Here is a 20,898-nt window from a genome sequence, read left to right on the forward strand (position 1 = left end):
GTGATTTATTTCTAAAAATGGAATAAAAATGACGCTGAGTTTACTGGGTCATCAACTCGAGGCTAGCGGCTGTGTAGAAGCTGTTCGCCGATGATACAGAGCTATCTCTACCAATACAAAATGATTGCCGAAAATGATCATGAACGGCACTGGAATCTCTTTGCGCAATCATTCCACACACATAGACAGCACAAATCTCATAACGAACGACAGCAAGGCCATCTTAATTCTCATCATTCTCGTTTCACTTTTCAATCTGTTTGGTTCATTGTTTAGTCTTCAACATCATTCAACATGAAGCAGATCACTGTCTTATCGCTCACCGTGTGCGTTGTTCTGTTCCTTACTTACACTCATGGCATGGAATCTGCATCTACGAGTCACGGTACAAGTGCTCATCGCTCTCGGCGAGAAATTTCGGAAGGAACGACACCTTCAACAAGCCTAGAGGATGTAAGCCTTAATTCTTCGTCATTAGTAAATTAACTACCGTTTGAACATCGTGATCGTCATTTGGAAATGCAAAATTAATCCAACACGTCTTGCACCCATCGCCAGTGAGTGTAATCCTTTGACAGTTGTTGAAATAGTGTCGTTAGAAAGGGCTTTCGTGTTAATGTAACCATTGTGAAAAACATCAACAGATAGCAACAGATATCAAACTCGATCTGAAATTGGGAAGACCGTATTATTCTATTTTTATTGTTTTTTTTTTATTTTTATTTAAGCACAAGGCGATAGATGCTCGAAAATTCAAATGCCCAGAAGGATGTAGACCTGATCATAAACGGGTGTGCGTACCCAGAAAGTTTACAAATAAGAATAATACACAAATACGAAATACAAGTACGCCCGTTAAATGTTAAAAAACTGTCGTGAAGAGGAACTAAAAGTTTCTTTAAATAAACAAATGGAAGAAACTCAAAGACGGTACATTTTATTATGCATATAGTCTAAAGATATAATATTTTATTTTTAATATTTGGTGCCTAAACGCAAAAAGTAGACGGTTTTGCATTTGGGAAGCAAGTGAATTATGAACATTTCCTTGAAAGAAAAAGGGCCTTTGGAATATTTATGTTTTTCTTCCACTGAGAGGACATCCATTAAACATCCACAGCATGCAGGATTACAGAAGAAGAGCTGGAGACTAAGCTTACTTTACGTGACCTTAAACTTGAGCTGGAATAGGCGAGTTATATTAGTTTTGGATAGTTTGGAGTACATCTTCGATAGTAAAAGTGAAATCAAATGTGAGAGGAAGTAAGCTGTTCGCTTATGATGCCTCAAATAAAAAATGTTTGTTTTTTAATTTGGCGCAGATTCCCGCACTGCTCATTGATGCGATCGCGATGCTTATCAGCGGGATGAAGGGTCGTAGGGTTATGTACCGTTATATACACGCTACCGATTACGTTTTAACGTTTTGCTTGCTTGCTTATCAGTCAGTACATCACTCCACAGTATAGTCATTTCAGTCCTTTGATTTCGCAGTGTAAGTAGTTGCTCACTGCGGCTAATCTTAAAAGAGCAACCGAACACAATGTAACAGTAACGAAAGTACAAGTGATTTCGTTGGAGTTAGATGGGAGGGGGGGGGAACTCGCCCGCTTGGAAAGAGGAACTGATTTCGGGTCAAAAAAGGCTTATTTTTGGCGATTGTTAGTGAAGAAACCATTCAACTTTATCTTTTCAAGTGAATATCATATTAAACTACAGCTAGAAATACTCAAATGAATATCCTTTTGTTAGATTATAAGTTTATCCAGGTGCCCCCTTCGAGTTTGTGTTAGAATTTCCCACTTTTCGATTTTTGGCAGATTTTTTAGGTTGAAAAAGTGCAACTGTTGACTCAAAAAACGAATTTCACATAATTATTTTCCCAAAACCTACGTTTTCAAACGGTGCCCATCATAGCACAAAAACTACTGGACCGATCGATTTGACATTTTGAACACATAATCTGTCTACCACAGTCTAGAACACATAATAGTCTTTGTGTCAACAGCAGTACTTTTCCAACTTAAAAAATGTGCCAAAAATCGAAAAATGGGAAATTCAACATAAACTCGACCTGGATAAGCTTATAATCTAACAAAAGAATATCGATTTTTATATTTCCGATGATCCAGCAAAAAATATGATGGGCACCGCAAAAAGCACATTTTTGCAAACTTGCTTTTCTAGATTGAATGCCATGAACATAGTTTTATAGAACCAAAATAGAACCAAATATTCTTAAAAAGTTGTAGTTATTATGACATTATTTTGAAAAAATTAAGTTGAATGGTTTCGTCACTGAAAATCGTTTGAATCGTGAGAAGATTTGATCAAAACTACGGTTATCGCATCCAATCTAGAAAGGCAAGTTTGCAAAAATGTACTTTTTGCGATGCCCATCGTAGCCACGTGCCGGGTCATCAGAAATATACAAATCAATATTCTTTTGTTAGATTATAAGTTTATCCAGGTAGCCCCGTCGAGTTTTTGTTTTTGTTCCTATTTTTCTATTTTTGGCAGATTTTTGAAGTTGAAAAAGTGATGCTTTTTTCGATGTTGCCTCAAAAAACGATACTTTACATAATTAAAAAATTATTTTAAAAAAAGTACTAACAATTTTTATAAAAACTCGACGGGGCTACCTGGTAAATGGTCTCCAAATTATGTGTTCAAAATTTCAAATCGATCGGTCCAGTAGTTTTCATGCTACGATGGGCACCGACTTTGAAATTGTTGGTTTTGGGAATCGCGATTCAAAGTTGCGAGATGCATTCAGCCTTGTATGAAAGGCGGATTTTCAAAAATCCATATCTTTGTCAGTTTTGCTTCGATTGATCTCAAAATTTGACACAGTACTCTTGAAAGAATAAGCACTCATTAAAAAAATGTAAAAAGTAAATGCGAAGAATTAAAATAAAATACCGAAGCCCCCCCTTAACAAACGCATCAAAAAATGCATAATCTTGAATGTAAAGTATACAGTTTTCGAGTAATAAAAATTAGAAAACATATAACATATAACAATATTAACATATTTAAAACATATAACATAACACATTTGAAAACACAAACATAAGGAAAACATATAAAATCTTTACGATTGCGTACGTCGTTAATTTGGTTACACGACGACCTAGCGCCCCCAAAATTGTTATTGGTACGTTGGCAGTCAGTGATCAGTCATCATCAGTGAAAATATTTCGATCGCCGGGGAGCGAGCAATGAGGGCGATGCAACTACAACCTAGCTAGGGAACTGTGACGGCGATTTCAGACCGGTTGTTAATTGGTTGATATGAATTTATTATTTAAACCTATCCAGATCAAAACTCATCGGAGCACTAACACTAATGGTAAACCAATGTCAAATGGAGATTTCTTCATTTCTATTTACTATCGTAAGCAATGTTCACTCGTTGGTTCTGTAGCGTTCAATGTCACACATTTTGTTTTTAGCTAGAACAACTACCACACATTTTTTGATTGTTAACATCGAATTAGATGGAAGTAATTCTTAAATTGGTTAGGTGCTTGAAGTGGAATGAGAATTACTGGCGCCTCCATCACCGAAAAGCTTTCTAGAATAGATGAGTCCATCAACATTTGCAAGTACTTAAATTAATTAACATAATTAAAGAACTAATTAATAGACAAAAATAATTAAGGAAATTAATTGTCGCTACATACATCAGAAGATGAAATATCCATTTTATCATATTCAATGGAGGCTGACTCCATTGATGAATGAGACTGAGACTGAGACTGAGACTGAGACTGAGACTGAGACTGAGACTGAGACTGAGACTGAGACTGAGACTGAGACTGAGAATGAGAAAATTCTCAGAAATTGAGAAATTGAGAAGATTCTCAGACGTCGAAAAATTTCTCAGAAATTGAGAAAATTGAGAAAATTCTCAGAATTTGAGAAAATTCTCAGAAATTGAGAAATTTCTCAGAAATTGAGAAAATTCTCAGAAATCGAGAAAATTCTCAGAATTTGAGAAAATTCTCAGAATTTGAGAAAATTCTCAGAATTTGAGAAAATTCTCAGAAATTGAGAAGATTCTCATAAGTCGAAAAATTTCTCAGAAATTGAGAAAATTGAGAAAGTTGAGAAAATTGAGAAAGTTGAGAAAATTGAGAAAATTCTCAGAAATTGAGAAAAGTTTTATAAATTGAGAAAATTCTCAGAAATTGAGAAAATTCTGAAAAATTGAGAAAATTCTCAGAAATTGAGAAAATTCTCAGAAATTGAGAAAAGTTTTAGAAATTGAGAAATATCTCAGAAATTGAGAAAATTTTCAGAAATTGAGAAAATTCTCAGAATTTGAGAAAATTCTCAGAATTTGAGAAAATTCTCAGAAATTGAGAAGATTCTCATAAGTCGAAAAATTTCTCAGAAATTGAGAAAATTCTCAGAATTTGAGAAAATTCTCAGGAATTGAGAAAATTGAGAAAATTCTCAGAAATTGAGAAAATTCTCAGAATTTGAGAAAATTTTCAGAATTTGAGAAAATTCTCAGAAATTGAGAAATTTCTCAGAAATTGAGAAAATTCGCAGAATCTGAGAAAATTCGCAGCATTTGAGAAAATTTTCAGAATTTGAGAATTGAGAAAATTGAGAAAGTTGAGAAAATTGAGAAAATTCTCAGAAATTGAGAAATTTCTCAGAAATTGAGAAAATTCTCAGAAATTAAGAAGATTCTCAGAAGTCGAAAAATTTCTCAGAAATTGAGAAAATTGAGAAAGTTGAGAAAATTGAAAAAATTCTCAGAAATTGAGAAAACTTTTAGAAATTGAGAAATTTCTCAGAAATTGAGAAAATTGAGAAAATTAAGAAAATTCTCAGAAATTGAGAAATTTCTCAGAATTTGAGAAAATTCTCAGAAATTGAGAAAATTTTCAGAATTTGAGAAATTTCTCAGAAATTGAGAAAATTCGCAGAATCTGAGAAAATTCGCAGAATTTGAGAAAATTTTCAGAATTTGAGAATTGAGAAAATTCTCAGAAATTAAGAAAATTTTCAGAAATTGAGAAATTTCTCAGAAATTGAGAAAATTCTCAGAAATTAAGAAGATTCTCAGGCGTCGAAAAATTTCTCAGAAATTGAGAAAATTGAGAAAGTTGAGAAAATTGAAAAAATTCTCAGAAATTGAGAAAAGTTTTAGAAATTGAGAAATTTCTCAGAATTTGAGAAAATTTTCAGAATTTGAGAAAATTCTCAGAAATTGAGAAATTTCTCAGAAATTGAGAAAATTCTCAGAAATTGAGAAAATTCTCAGAAATTGAGAAAATTCTCAGAAATTGAGAAAAGTTTTATAAATTGAGAAAATTCTCAGAAATTGAGAAATTTTTCGAATTTGAGAAAATTCTCAGAAATTGAGAAATATCTCAGAAATTGAGAAATTTCTCAGAAATTGAGAAAATTCTCAGAAATTGAGAAAAGTTTTATAAATTGAGAAAATTCTCAGAAATTGAGAAAATTCTCAGAATTTGAGAAAATTCTCAGAATTTGAGAAAATTCTCAGAAATTGAAAAAATTGAGAAAATTGAGAAAAGTGAGAAAATTTAGAGAAAATTTTCAGAATTTGAGAAAATTCTCAGAAATTGAGAAAATTCTCAGAAATTAAGAAGATTCTCAGAAGTCGAAAAATTTCTCAGAAATTGAAAAAGTTGAGAAAATTGAAAAAATTCTCAGAAATTGAGAAAACTTTTAGAAATTGAGAAATTTCTCAGAAATTGAGAAAATTCTCAGAATTGGAGAAATTTCTCAGAAATTGAGAAAATTCTCAAAAATTGAGAAAATTCGCAGAATCTGAGAAAATTCGCAGAAATTGAGAAAATTTTCAGTATTTGAGAAATTTCTCAGAAATTGAGAAATTTGACAGTGACAGTGAGACTGAGAGTGGCAGTGACAGTGACAGTGACAGTGACAGTGAGACTGAGACTGAGAGTGACAGTGACAGTGACAGTGACAGTGACAGTGACAGTGACAGTGACAGTGACAGTGACAGTGAGACTGAGAGTGGCAGTGACAGTGAGACTGACAGTGACAGTGACAGTGAGACTGACAGTGACAGTGACAGTGACAGTGACAGTGACAGTGACAGTGACAGTGACAGTGACAGTAACAGTGACAGTGAGACTGACATTGACAAACATCCCACCATCCCGTGAATGTCAAACTCTGAAGTTTTTTCTAAAATAAAATCGGGGATTTGTTCTGGATAAAGCTACCTGTCTTTTTAAAGTACCTTGAGAGTGGCAGTGACAGTGACAGTGAGACTGACAGTGACAGTGACAGTGACAGTGACAGTGACAGTGACAGTGACAGTGACAGTGACAGTGACAGTGACAGTGACAGTGACAGTGACAGTGACAGTGACAGTGAGACTGAGAGTGGCAGTGACAGTGAGACTGACAGTGACAGTGACAGTGACAGTGAGACTGACAGTGACAGTGACAGTGACAGTGAGACTGACATTGACAGTGACAGTGACAGTGAGACTGACAGTGACAGTGACAGTGACAGTGACAGTGACAGTGACAGTGACAGTGAGACTGAGAGTGGCAGTGACAGTGACAGTGACAGTGAGACTGACATTGACAGTGACAGTGACAGTGACAGTGACAGTGACAGTGACAGTGACAGTGACAGTGACAGTGAGACTGAGAGTGGCAGTGACAGTGACAGTGACAGTGACAGTGACAGTGACAGTGACAGTGACAGTGACAGTGACAGTGAGACTGAGAGTGGCAGTGACAGTGACAGTGACAGTGAGACTGAGAGTGGCAGTGACAGTGACAGTGACAGTGACAGTGAGACTGAGAGTGACAGTGACAGTGAGACTGAGAGTGACAGTGACAGTGACAGTGAGACTGACAGTGACAGTGACAGTGAGACTGACAGTGACAGTGACAGTGACAGTGACAGTGACAGTGACAGTGACAGTGACAGTGACAGTGACAGTGACAGTGACAGTGACAGTGACAGTGACAGTGAGACTGAGAGTGGCAGTGACAGTGAGACTGACAGTGACAGTGACAGTGACAGTGAGACTGACAGTGACAGTGACAGTGACAGTGAGACTGACATTGACAGTGACAGTGACAGTGAGACTGACAGTGACAGTGACAGTGACAGTGACAGTGACAGTGACAGTGAGACTGAGAGTGGCAGTGACAGTGACAGTGACAGTGAGACTGACATTGACAGTGACAGTGACAGTGACAGTGACAGTGACAGTGACAGTGACAGTGACAGTGACAGTGAGACTGAGAGTGGCAGTGACAGTGACAGTGACAGTGAGACTGACATTGACAGTGACAGTGACAGTGACAGTGACAGTGACAGTGACAGTGACAGTGACAGTGACAGTGACAGTGAGACTGAGAGTGGCAGTGACAGTGACAGTGACAGTGAGACTGAGAGTGGCAGTGACAGTGACAGTGAGACTGAGAGTGACAGTGACAGTGAGACTGAGAGTGACAGTGACAGTGACAGTGAGACTGACAGTGACAGTGACAGTGAGACTGACAGTGACAGTGACAGTGACAGTGACAGTGACAGTGACAGTGACAGTGAGACTGAGAGTGACAGTGACAGTGACAGTGACAGTGACAGTGACAGTGACAGTGACAGTGAGACTGAGAGTGGCAGTGACAGTGACAGTGACAGTGACAGTGAGAGTGACAGTGACAGTGACAGTGAGACTGACAGTGACAGTGACAGTGACAGTGACAGTGACAGTGACAGTGACAGTGAGACTGAGAGTGACAGTGACAGTGAGACTGACAGTGACAGTGACAGTGACAGTGACAGTGACAGTGACAGTGACAGTGAGACTGAGAGTGACAGTGACAGTGACAGTGACAGTGACAGTGACAGTGACAGTGAGACTGAGAGTGGCAGTGACAGTGAGACTGACAGTGACAGTGACAGTGACAGTGAGACTGACAGTGACAGTGACAGTGACAGTGAGACTGACATTGACAGTGACAGTGAGACTGAGAGTGACAGTGACAGTGAGACTGACAGTGACAGTGACAGTGACAGTGACAGTGACAGTGACAGTGAGACTGAGAGTGACAGTGACAGTGAGACTGACAGTGACAGTGACAGTGACAGTGACAGTGACAGTGACAGTGAGACTGAGAGTGACAGTGACAGTGAGACTGACAGTGACAGTGACAGTGACAGTGACAGTGACAGTGACAGTGACAGTGACAGTGACAGTGACAGTGACAGTGACAGTGACAGTGACAGTGACAGTGACAGTGACAGTGACAGTGACAGTGACAGTGACAGTGACAGTGACAGTGACAGTGACAGTGACAGTGACAGTGACAGTGACAGTGACAGTGACAGTGACAGTGACAGTGACAGTGACAGTGACAGTGACAGTGACAGTGACAGTGACAGTGACAGTGACAGTGACAGTGAGACTGACAGTGACAGTGACAGTGACAGTGACAGTGACAGTGACAGTGACAGTGACAGTGACAGTGACAGTGACAGTGACAGTGACAGTGACAGTGACAGTGACAGTGACAGTGACAGTGACAGTGACAGTGACAGTGACAGTGACAGTGACAGTGACAGTGACAGAGAGTGAGAGTGAGAGTGAGAGTGAGAGTGAGAGTGAGAGTGAGAGTGAGAGTGAGAGTGAGAGTGAGAGTGAGAGTGAGAGTGAGAGTGAGAGTGAGAGTGAGAGTGAGAGTGAGAGTGAGAGTGAGAGTGAGAGTGAGAGTGAGAGTGAGAGTGAGAGTGAGAGTGAGAGTGAGAGTGAGAGTGAGAGTGAGAGTGAGAGTGAGAGTGAGAGTGAGAGTGAGAGTGAGAGTGAGAGTGAGAGTGAGAGTGAGAGTGAGAGTGAGAGTGAGAGTGAGAGTGAGAGTGAGAGTGAGAGTGAGAGTGAGAGTGAGAGTGAGAGTGAGAGTGAGAGTGAGAGTGAGAGTGAGAGTGAGAGTGAGAGTGAGAGTGAGAGTGAGAGTGAGAGTGAGAGTGAGAGTGAGAGTGAGAGTGAGAGTGAGAGTGAGAGTGAGAGTGAGAGTGAGAGTGAGAGTGAGAGTGAGAGTGAGAGTGAGAGTGAGAGTGAGAGTGAGAGTGAGAGTGAGAGTGAGAGTGAGAGTGAGAGTGAGAGTGAGAGTGAGAGTGAGAGTGAGAGTGAGAGTGAGAGTGAGAGTGAGAGTGAGAGTGAGAGTGAGAGTGAGAGTGAGAGTGAGAGTGAGAGTGAGAGTGAGAGTGAGAGTGAGAGTGAGAGTGAGAGTGAGAGTGAGAGTGAGAGTGAGAGTGAGAGTGAGAGTGAGAGTGAGAGTGAGAGTGAGAGTGAGAGTGAGAGTGAGAGTGAGAGTGAGAGTGAGAGTGAGAGTGAGAGTGAGAGTGAGAGTGAGAGTGAGAGTGAGAGTGAGAGTGAGAGTGAGAGTGAGAGTGAGAGTGAGAGTGAGAGTGAGAGTGAGAGTGAGAGTGAGAGTGAGAGTGAGAGTGAGAGTGAGAGTGAGAGTGAGAGTGAGAGTGAGAGTGAGAGTGAGAGTGAGAGTGAGAGTGAGAGTGAGAGTGAGAGTGAGAGTGAGAGTGAGAGTGAGAGTGAGAGTGAGAGTGAGAGTGAGAGTGAGAGTGAGAGTGAGAGTGAGAGTGAGAGTGAGAGTGAGAGTGAGAGTGAGAGTGAGAGTGAGAGTGAGAGTGAGAGTGAGAGTGCCCACATAGCAGTGAGAAGATTTCTCACTATAGAAAAATCGATCCGAGATCCAGCCGCCAACGGAACGATACATACATTTGGCAAATATGTTGGCGGCCCGATTTCGTCCACTAGGGCCGGAACAAAATCGTCTCGATTTCAACCAATCAAACGTGACCCTTTCTCTCGCTCTCTCCTCTAGTCCCCTTTCTTTCTGTCCTATATTCTTTCCCTACCCAAAATGAAGTACGCTTTGATTGGTCCGTAAGCCATCGCGCAATGGCGGTGGCGTTTATTTTTCCTAATTGCTTTGAACCCACCCCGTGACGCCATAAGACTTTGGTGATGACGTCGTCATGGTATGACGTCATCATGATGTGATGTCTGCCGTTCGTGCTGTTGGTGGTGGTGGCGTCGTCTACGTCTGCATCTGGCTTGGTGGCGTCGCTGTGGCGGCGTGATCCGGGCTGCGATCATGAACGTTCCTGTTCAACCGCGTGTTCCATACGCGTTCTTCGATCAATGCTCGAGAACATGTCGGAGAAAAAGATAACAAACGAAAGGTGTTAAATCACTTGCATCTTCACAATGTCATCTTTTCTTACCTTGCATGTAAACTGATGCTGTCACTCACAATATCACTATCACTTTCCGCAACACTTTCACTGCTACAAAATTGGCTAAGTCCCAGAACGACGCCGACTCTGAAATATTCTAAGTCCCAGTGCGTGCTTCCCGGGACTTAGAAAAATTTCGACTGCCGCGATCGGGACTTTGCCGAATTTTGCTCGAGGTTGCTCCGTCTCGTTTTGCTGTTCCCTTCTCTTGCGCGCTGCCGTTCGAATCGCCCTTCGACTCTTGCGCCCTTCCCACCCCTCGTAATAGAAACCCACAAGCTCGCGTTCGTTTTCGTTCGCCCTTCTTCTCTCCCCATTCCGCCCTTCCCCCTCCGCAGCCGCGTCCCACAAGCTCGCGTGCGAAACCTCCTCCTCCTCTGGGTTTCTTCCGCTCTTTCCCCTGCTGCCTACGAGCGGTTTCATAGTGAGCGTCGCATTTGCCCCTTCCTCGACCCCGTCGCAGGCCGCGGGGTTTTCGTTTTCAACCTCCTCAGCCTTCCTCTCGCTGCGTCGCAGGCGGAGGGGTCTGCTCATTGTTCAGTGGGTGAGAGTGAGAGTGAGAGTGAGAGTGAGAGTGAGAGTGAGAGTGAGAGTAAGAGTGAGAGTGAGAGTGAGAGTGAGAGTGAGAGTGAGAGTGAGAGTGAGAATGAGAAATTCTCAGAAATTGAGAAAATTCTCAGAAATTGAGAAAATTCTCAGAAATTGAGAAAATTCTCATTCTGAGAATGAGAAATTGAGAAAATACTCATTCTGAGAATGAGAAATTGAGAAATTTCTCAGAAATTGAGAAATTCTTCAGAAATTGGAAATGTCCAAGAAACTGAGAAAATTCTCAGAAATTGAAAAAATTTTCGGAAATTGAGAAATTTCACAAAAAATGAGAAAATTCTCAGAACTTGAGAAAATTCTCAGAAATTGAGAAAATTCTCATTCTGAGAATGAAAAATTGAGAAAATACTCATTCTGAGAATGAGAAATTGAGAAATTTCTTAGAAATTGAGAAATTTCTCAGAAATTGAGAAATTTCTCAGAAATTGTGAAATTTCTCAGAAATTGAGAAAATTCTCAGAAATTGCGAAAATTCTCTGAAATTGCGAAATTTCTCAGAAATTGAGAAATTTCTCAGATGTTGAGAAAATTCTCAGAAATCGAGAAATTTCTCAGAAATTGAGAAATTTCTCAGAAATTGAGAAAATTCTCAGAAACTGAGAAAATTCTCAGAAACTGAGAAAAAGAATGAGAATGAGAATGAGAATGAGAATGAGAATGAGAATGAGAATGAGAATGAGAATGAGAATGAGAATGAGAATGAACGATGAGTGTGCCGCTGGAAGCGTGATGGGCTTACAGTCGCGCTAGGCAGACGGTATCCAGTGTGCAATGAGCAGACCCCTCTGCCTGCGACGCAGCGAGAGAAAGGTCGAGGAGGTTGAAAACGAAACCCCCGCTGTCTGCGACGAGTTCGAGGAAGGGGCAAATGCGACGTTCACTATGGAACCGCGGGGAAAGAGCAGAAGAAACCCCGAGGAGGAGGAGGTTTCGCGCGCGAGCTTGTGGGACGCGGCTGCGGAGGGGGAAGGGCGGAATGGGGAGAGAAGAATGGGGAACGAAAACGAACGCGAGCTTGTGGGTTTCGATTACGAGGATGGATACCCGAGTGCCCAATCGAGGATTAAGTGGAATTTTCGGAATGAGAACTACTGGCGCCTCCATCATCGAAAAGCTTTCTAGAATAAAGGAGTGCATCAATATTTTCAAGTACTTAAATTAATTAACGTAATTAAAGAAATAATGAAAGATTAAATGAACAATTAAGAAAATTAATTATCATAATTGTCGCTACACACATCAGAAGATGAAATATCAATTTTTTCATATTCGATGGAGGCGCCGGGTAAAATGGAAAAATGTTATAAATTGAGTGCATGTAAATAAGTGTTGCGCGTGGTTCATTCTTCTATCAAAAATACTGCATGTATATAATATGTTAGTGCGCTTGGTGATACTCAGATTATCTATATCTATATCTATATATAAAAATGAATTCATGTCTGTCCGGATGACCCTTATAGACTCCGAAACTACTGGACCGATTGACTTCAATTTTGGTATGGGGGGGTTTTAGGGGCCGGTGAGTGCTATAGGCTTGGTTAGAAACTCCCGCTACCTTCCTTCCTGTCCTTCTCTAACACTTGGTTGTTAAAAACATTAATTACTCCGCAAGTTATGAACCGAATAACATGCAATACAACCCCATATCCTTAAATACAACCCCAATCCTTAAAATACGTCCTAGGGCAATATGGGTATCGTTTCCCAGGTTTTGCTGGTCTCTAAATAGGTTGGTGTTGTCGATAGCGCCAAGAGTGATGCTTTTAGTAAAAATCATGAGTTTATTCTTCTCAAACTCCTGATCCTGAAACTCAAACATTTGTCACTCCGCTATCTCTCTAACCGTTTTCCTTTCTCACATTTGTCACATTGGTTCTTCCAAAACTCTCTACCCGTCTTTTCGCTTCTGGTGCGCAATCCGCCTCCCGGTGGTGACCTACCCTCGTGTCGATACTTCCTGGTCGACCACTGCATGGTAGCTGTCGCCGGTGGCGAAGTACCACCAATTCGTTGCCATCGACAACAGTTGGTTTCATTTAATACCCTTTTAATTGCTTCTTTCAACTATCCATCACCACCCCCTTTATTTCGTACATCTTGCAGAAAAGAGTGATGGGTGGGAAAATTAGATAGTTGCGTTTTATTCTTGAATAATTATTTTAAAAATGAGACCAATACATGTCAAGGAAAAGAACGAGAGAGAAAGAGAGCGTGAGAGAGAGAGAGAGAGAGAGAGAGAGAGAGAGAGAGAGAGAGAGAGAGAGAGAGCCCGCCTGGGGTGGAATGATAACGGTGGGACCGGCAACGCTGCAGAAATCATTACCATTTTTTATTTTTGGTTTAAATTTTCTTCACAATTTCTTAAGTTTAATTAAGTCATTAGTAAATCAAGAAGTTTCTTTAAGTTTCAGAAGTCAATTTATATGAAACAATAATCAAAACTCATTCGGTTGACAAGTATTTGGATTGATCAAGAATTATATTAATTATTAGCCGTGGCCACACGGGGCGAAAACCCTAGCGCAAACGAAAAAATTAATGCCAAAACGGTTTCGCTTAACCCTTACACGCTGTCAAACTTTTATACGTCCGCGGACTTTTTCGCTGAACCCTTGACGCTATCGAACGCCTTATTTACGAAAATGTAGGTTCTTTTCGTATTGTTTTTGCATTTTTAATATAAATATAACAGCAACAGCAACAAAATCGTTAAAAACTGCAAAATTTATTCGGAAATCAACTTCAGCGGCCAAAACACAGATGAAAACAATACGTTTGACATTTCGGCATAAATTTTCGGGGTTTTACCCCTGCCACACGAAGCGAAAACATTTTGGCATTAATGTGCAAATTTGCGCGCAAATTTTCGCCCCGTGTGGCCACGGCTATTGTTTTACGTGCCTCTTATCATTGACGATTTTCAACGTATCAGGTTATGAATGGTAAACGATCGGAGTTGCATGCACAAACATATAAAGTTCCAAATGGTTCCAAATGACATCATGTAGCCCGAAAGGCAAAGCCTTAAAACTGAAACATCATGTTGACTTTCCATGACATATTTCCAATCACGTCGCATCTCTATTTCCAACATCACTAACTGACCTAGCTATTGATTTGGATCATTGATAAATCGAATACGACCAAATGATGGAATAGATAAAATTATATCTACTCAAATGTTAAAGTTCATGTTTACGATAAACCCACGACCAAAGATCAAAGACAGTACGAAGTCTGTCGGGGCAGCTAAAACGAAGTCTGGATGATCGAAAAAATGAAGTCTGGATGATTTTTCTAGCACTTTTTATTTACTCTTCACTAGCGATTTCTAACACAGAGCTGAAAAATTCTGTCTTCCTTCTCCCGTTGTACTCGACCGAAAGTTTTGGCAACACTCCTTCCTTCGCTCACTGAAGGGGCAGGCGAGGAAGGAGGACTCAAGGACATATGATGGGCGATGGAAGCGGCAGCACCGTCTACGAAATCACTCGAAATGCTACCACCTCTGCCGTTGTCCACGTTGAACCACTTGAGCAGCTGTTTCGAAATATCGATCGGACTGCTAATGACAGTGCGGTAGGTCAGCGAAAAGTCTTCCACGTAGTTTGGATCGGTCTGTGTCGTGTCCTCCACTAGCTGATGCAATGGGCTTTTCGCCGTTTCTCGTACGACCACATATCCCTTCCGTGAGCCATTTTCTGCCGTACTGTTTCTTAGCTTCGTCACTCGGGAGGAATCCTTTTCGAGACACTTGCGCACCGTGTCCCGCAGACTCAAGCTATCTATACTTTCGGCAATGTCTTAGGAGGTTTACGTCTCCGAGGTGCTGCTCACCTCTGGCAAGGGTGCTGCTATCGCAGTGCGGCTGGCTGACGCACTGGCTATCCTTTCGACCTTAGCTCGCGCTGGTTCACCCCCATTTTTTACACGAACGGTGCGCTGAGGCGAAGGCAGCGCTCGAGATGGTGCGGTACCCTTGTTCTTCTCGAAGGCGGCCTTATTTTTACTCATGGGCGTTTCAGCGTATTGCTCACTCGTTGAGCTCGTACCTCCACCATTACTACCGATGATGGTACCTCCTTCCGTCCTCCTTGAACTTCGTTCGTAACGTTTCGGAGATTTTCCTATACGTGGTACGGTCTTCTCGTGACGATGCTTAGTGACCGGATGTGACGCGTAGCGCTCCCCGATATTGGTCGGATCGGCCAGTGTGGCTAGCGTAGTTAGCTTCGGCGCCTAATTCATTTCATTACGGCTCATTACGAGCTCATTGCGACGATCACTTCGATCATAGTGCCATTTTTCTCTGGCCACGGCACCATTCCTCTCGACGCACGGTCGCTCGACCCGCTTCGCGGTATTCAGCGCACTTCTCACTTAATTGTTCCCTGTTTTGGTGGGAAGCCTTTAGCCGCCATCGCTCCTGATGGCAACGCTTCTTCTTTCTATAACTACACTACACTAACGCTTCTTATTCTATAACTACACTACACTAACTGCAAACTGAACTTTGTAATTGCAAAATACCCTTGAATCTTTCAGTTTTCACCACTGAAACCACCAATTTCAGTGTAATCGAAAAAGCGAAGTCTGGATGACTTTTCTAACACTTCTTATTCACTCTTCACCAGTGGTTTCTCCCACAGAACTGAAAAATTCTTGGTATTTTCCATGGTGAAAACTGAAAGATTGAACTGTATTTTGCAGTTGCAAAGTTGAGGTTGCAAAAGTGTATTTTGCAGCGAACGCAGCGAACGAACGTATTTTGCAAACCCCGCTGAGGGGCATTCTCTTACCCTCGGCTGTCACCGGTGGTGAAGTACCTTCTACTTTCACTAATCACCAATGAGATTAAATCTAAAAATGATCCATGAATATATTTTTTATTGAAGTAAAAAATGTGTAACAATTTGTTGATTTAATGCCCATTTCATGAAAGGGTTTTCATCGATTTTTTGGTGATATTCTTAAGCTTTCGACGTGTACAGTGTTGACGATTTTTTTTATTATAAGGCATTTGATTTATTATCCTTATTATCCACACGATACTGGATAACGATCGATTACCGAAGGCTTTGTCGATCGGTCGATCCGGCGCTCGTGCGAGAGAAAGAGAGAGAAGAGAGAAAAAAAAAAGAGAGAGAGAGAGAGAGCTTTTCGTTGCAGAACTCTTTACTCGATCCAGTAATTTGGGGAGCGTGCTCTCCATAGTATGCTGTCGCCAAAACCAAAAAGGAGAATAAAAATTGTCCCGAAAACGAGATCATTGGGCTTAGCTATAGAAATAAATAATTCCTCGTTAGACCCGTATAAACGCAGATGTAACGATGTGTTCCCCAAAGTAGTCATACAAAAAATGACGGTACGACTTGTATAAACGAGCGACTTTAACAAAATCCACTTATACCAGTCCTATTACATCATCTTTTATACTCACAGTCTGATTATTATAGATGTAATGTTGACAAAATATTATTTGTAGAGAAATACTTCGAAGTGAAATAAGCAATGATTAATGCATATTTTTCTATATTTATTTCGCAAAGTTAGAAGCATTACAGACAATCGCAGCATTTTTAAACAAGGGATGGTTCATTCATTCGTAATTAGACTGTTCGACGACTGTGCCAGACGATTACACGGCAGGTTTACATTACAATCGCACTTCTTGGATCGTTGGTGTTGCACCGGCAGCACGCAATCGCAGTTGCTTCTGGCCATAGTGCACGGCGTCGTGTATGGTTGGATACGTACGGACGTAGTTCTCTTCGCCCCCCAGGAAGCCGCACTTTTTCATTTTCTCAAACACTACCGGTGAACATCCGGCCAGCAAAGTCTGTATGCCGATCGATTCGAGCTCCTTTGCGAACTGTTTGAATGTGGAAATGGCGGACGGATCGATGTAGCTCAGCGCTGTGAAATCGAGGATCAGAAAATTAATCGCATCCTCTGCCCGACAGAACTCCGGATCCTTCTGCCGTTTGATCTCCTCCGTCAGGTTGATGCCGAGAAACTGGCAAACTGTGTTTTTGAATGTTGCACGCGACGCGAAATGAAGTCCTCCGGCATAGTGAATAATTTTGATACCACGAAGTTCGACGAGCTGTTGAATGTAACGGATAGAGAAATCGAATGTGAACGTTAAGTACATCGCAGATTTAGTCCCTTCTTACCCCTTGGTATCGAGTTAAGTCCAGGTAGACATCCGAATTGGGCACATTACCCATCTGGCACATGTAGGGTTTGAGCGCACGCACAAAGATACTGGAAATACTTAGCGCAAAACCGACGAGCAATCCGATATCGATCGAAATGAACACGACCGAAACGAAGGTCAGTAACCAGGTGACACCATCGAAGAACCCCTGGCGCCAAAACTTTGGCAAATCTTTGGCCTGCATCAGCAAACCTTGCACCGATACGGCGATAATGCTGGCAAGGATGCAGCGCGGCAAGGGTTGAAAGAAGGAAGCCACATATAGCAGCACTACCGCCAGCAAACTACACGACACCAGTCCCGTGATTTGCGTTTTACCTCCAGCCAGATACTGGATGGCCGCACGGGATAGTGAAGCGGCGAAGGGATAGCACGAGAAGAAGGATCCGAACAAATTGCCAGCCCCGAGCGCCAGCAGTTCCTGGTTGAATCCAATTTCGTAGTTTTCCTTTTTGGCGAAAATGATACCAAGAGAAACCGATACGGTGTAGCCAACAATAGCGACAGTAATGCTCTCCATAAGAATTTCCGGCAGGATGTCAAAGTTCGGTAACTTGGGAGCTGTAACGAGGTACGCAGCAATTGTTAATGAAGAGGGCCTTATGCTCGGATGCATATCAGGCAACACATACCTGGAAGTCCTTGAGGTATTGTTCCAACAACCTTCATTCCATAGTCATCTTTCAGGTTTAATTGGATCGACAGCAGCGTACCACAAACTACCAGAATCAGCTGAATCGGTATCGGAATGATGCACAATTTGGCGAGCCGCGGCTAAAGAGATGAAAATATTCTCTAATGTTAGTTTATCGTTCAGATACGATCGCGTTTTATATGCGAACCTTAATGATTTCATTATTTATCAGTAGTATAATGATAGCGCACACTGCAATGGCAACGTTCATCAGATTGGCTTCTGGAATTTTCTTCCCCAGTTCATAGTAAGTCTGCGATGAAAATGGAAATTGTATCGTTAAAACGTGTGCGTGCCGGCGAAGTAGTACCCAAGAGACTTACGAAGACGATTTCAAATCGACTACCTAACGGTGGTAGTGTAACTCCCAGTATGTCCTTCATCTGGGATGTGAATACGTACACCGCTGCCCCGGTAGTGAATCCAGATACTAGCGCTTCCGATAAAAGAAACGAAGCAACGCCCATTCTAAGAAGACACATCACAAGCTGGAAAGGAAAGGAAACCGATACAGCAGAATTTGATATTTGATCACGAAACGGAACTGTAGGAGGAATATATCGCATCCTGTTACCTGTATTACACCGACAAGAAAACATAATGCTGTACCGACTTCTAGGTTGGAGTAGTGTGAGCCTTCGCCGGAATGATTGTAAACTACTTTTCCCGTCATGATCGATACGACTGCCAGTGTACCTGGAGAGTGTATGAAAATTACTAGTTATCCTTAAATATGCCATCTATTACAATCCCACTTCCAACGCTACATACCCATCGAATTATGTCGCGAGGTGCCGAATAGGAAGTAGATGAAAACTGGGAAAAATGCCGTATAGATACCGGTGATAGGGGGCATATTGGCCAGCAGTGCATAGCCCATGCCTTGCGGAATATGCATAACACCGACCGTTAATCCACTGATCAGATCCCCAATGAAATCACTCGGAAAGGAGTATTCTGGAAGCCATTTGAAAATGGGGAAAAGCCCGGAAAGGCAAGACTTGGTGTCCACCTCGCGCATGCTCTCCAGAGCCTCTTGGAAGAAGTGTGTTTTGGGTTTAAAGTAGTTGAATGCACTATTCAAATCCTCTAGCTGGTAATGGGGTCGAGTGACGATGACTTGAGAGATTTTAACACGACTTCGTCGCCCACCTCCGGGCTCCGCGCCTTCGGTCGGATCTCGGACATAGCTGGGATTGCTAACCCCGTTGGTGTTCCTCATGTTGCGATCGTCGTGACACCTTGATCGGACTTTGTTTAATCAGTGCTGTAAAAGGAACATTATTTTTTAATGTACAGTAATACATAACAGCTTAGTAAACTTGATGATGTAACAGTAGATGGTGTTCTTGATCCTCGCAACGGAAGTGGGGCGAATGCATGAAAGTGATATATTCTTCAAAAACATGGAAACCAATAATGCCATCAACGGATACGGCATGTTGACACGACCCCATTAAATTGGTTGGTAATATTCCATTTGATACATTTATCACTTGCACTTCGGCAAAGACGTCATCAAGATGGTATTTAGCACTGGACAGGCTGTATTGATAAGTCAAATACAGGTTGCCATGCAGCGACGCGATCACGTCAGTTCGCTAGTCTCGCTTTACTGAAAATGGATTTGTCGAACCGTATCCTTTGTGGCTACGGTATAATGTTGACTTAACAATTACTGAGTGACAAAGATGTCTACCGCGCAAATGAGTGTTAACATCTTTATTCCAATGAACCCGATGTGCCCAATGTCAGAACTTTATGGCAAATCAATGTGGCAGCTTCAGTTTCGGGATTACTAACAGAACTCTAGCGATTACTCACAGATTTTTTTGCCTAGCGTAACCATAATTATTCATGAACAGTTAAAGCCTTTTAGATTTGCTTTTTTTACAGGTCACATGTAAAGGTACCTTTTAACTGGCCATAGAAAAGAACTTTGTTCGCGTAAATTCTAATTGGATGAAATTCTGATGGCAAATTGGATGGCAAATGGCCGTTGTGGTTTTTCAATAGGGAATTTCGTATTTGAGTAGTTGGTTAGCTAAATAAGTGAAGAAGGAAATATTAACTTACAATTAATATGAATGAAGTGGGCAATTGGTTGAGATGCAATGAAGTTTGAAAAGAATATAGCGTTCGCTATTACGACGAATGGGGCAGATTTACTTTCGTATTTGCAACTGACCTTCACGAAAAAAGGCGGATACACTACAAACTCCTTTCAATTAATAGTAACCGTCAAAGTAATTGTAATGAATATTACTATCTCGACACTAAATGCTCTTGTATATCTGCTCAATGACGTTAATTTTGATTATTTTGAACTTAAGGGTTTACGTCCAACATGCATACGTTGCATTTTAAACTTTAGAACATCACTTTTCTCAACTGTAAGCATGTTCTTAAACTATTTAACACAACACGATGGAGAGCAAGTATAGAATTTTTCATCCTTTAACATACCAGGGATAGAAATAAAATAAAACTTCGAAGCAAACCACAATATTCACAATAAACTCTTGAAATCACTAGATAACACCCATTTCTCTTGCCATCCGTTGAACTCGATCGATGGTTCGGGCGAAACTGAACTGTGATAGTGATCCAGCTGCTATCCGAAGGCTGCTTCACTAAAGGCTTCGTCACACCCTGAATATTGATCGATATCATAATTTCGCACTCCAAATAATACCTCTACGACAAGGGCGCTATTCATTAGCAGGGACTTATTAGCAACTAGCTGCCCCGACAGACTTCGTACTGTCTTTGATCGGTCGTGGGTTTATCGTAAACAGGAACTTTAAAATTTCAGTAGATATAATTTTATCTATTCCATAATTTGGTAGTATTCGATTTATCAATGAACAATTGAAAATAGAGATGCGACGTGCTTGTAAATATGAGCTGGAAAGTTAACATGATGTTTGAGTTTTAAGGCTTTGCCTTTCGGGCTAAATGACGTCATTTGGAACAACGAATTATATTTTCCCAAGTATTTTTAAAAAAAGTTTGACTTTAGTGTTCGGTTTGCACATAGCTCGTTAAGTTCAAATGGTGGTATGGGTCAACAACATTACAA

The 20,898-nt window shown here is 41.3% G+C and overlaps 1 protein-coding gene across 3 annotated transcripts; it reads right to left on the minus strand.

The window, feature by feature from the left end:
* Window positions 1-16,430: 16,430 nt before the first annotated feature.
* Window positions 16,431-20,503, minus strand: LOC125956940 (pendrin-like). 3 transcript variants are annotated; one of them, XM_049689235.1, is made up of 8 exons: window positions 20,283-20,503; window positions 18,588-19,083; window positions 18,391-18,512; window positions 18,140-18,304; window positions 17,965-18,069; window positions 17,755-17,896; window positions 17,079-17,683; window positions 16,431-17,008 (listed from the first exon to the last, which is right to left on the minus strand). In XM_049689235.1, exons 2-8 carry the CDS (start codon window positions 19,036-19,038, stop codon window positions 16,559-16,561), a joined length of 2,040 nt encoding a protein of 679 aa, XP_049545192.1. In that variant the 5' UTR covers window positions 19,039-19,083; window positions 20,283-20,503; the 3' UTR covers window positions 16,431-16,558. The 3 variants fall into 3 exon arrangements, with proteins under 3 accessions (XP_049545192.1, XP_049545194.1, XP_049545193.1); XM_049689237.1 differs by having other exon boundaries at window positions 20,005-20,503; XM_049689236.1 differs by having other exon boundaries at window positions 19,893-20,503.
* Between the last annotated feature and the right edge of the window lie 395 nt (window positions 20,504-20,898).

This window comes from Anopheles darlingi, chromosome 3 (assembly GCF_943734745.1).
Source record: "Anopheles darlingi chromosome 3, idAnoDarlMG_H_01, whole genome shotgun sequence".
Taxonomy (NCBI): Eukaryota; Metazoa; Arthropoda; class Insecta; order Diptera; family Culicidae; genus Anopheles; species Anopheles darlingi.

What these genes read in the sequence shown, in the direction of transcription:
- LOC125956940 (XM_049689235.1), bottom strand. Translation starts at nt 19,038, where the DNA reads ATGAGGAACACCAACGGGGTTAGCAATCCCAGCTATGTCCGAGATCCG. An exon ending in TTCTTGTCGGTGTAATACAG is followed by an intron (nt 18,305 to 18,390) that starts GTAACAGGATGC and finishes TTTCCTTTCCAG; the next exon opens with CTTGTGATGTGTCTTCTTAG. An exon ending in GTCGATTTGAAATCGTCTTC is followed by an intron (nt 18,070 to 18,139) that starts GTAAGTCTCTTG and finishes TTTTCATCGCAG; the next exon opens with ACTTACTATGAACTGGGGAA.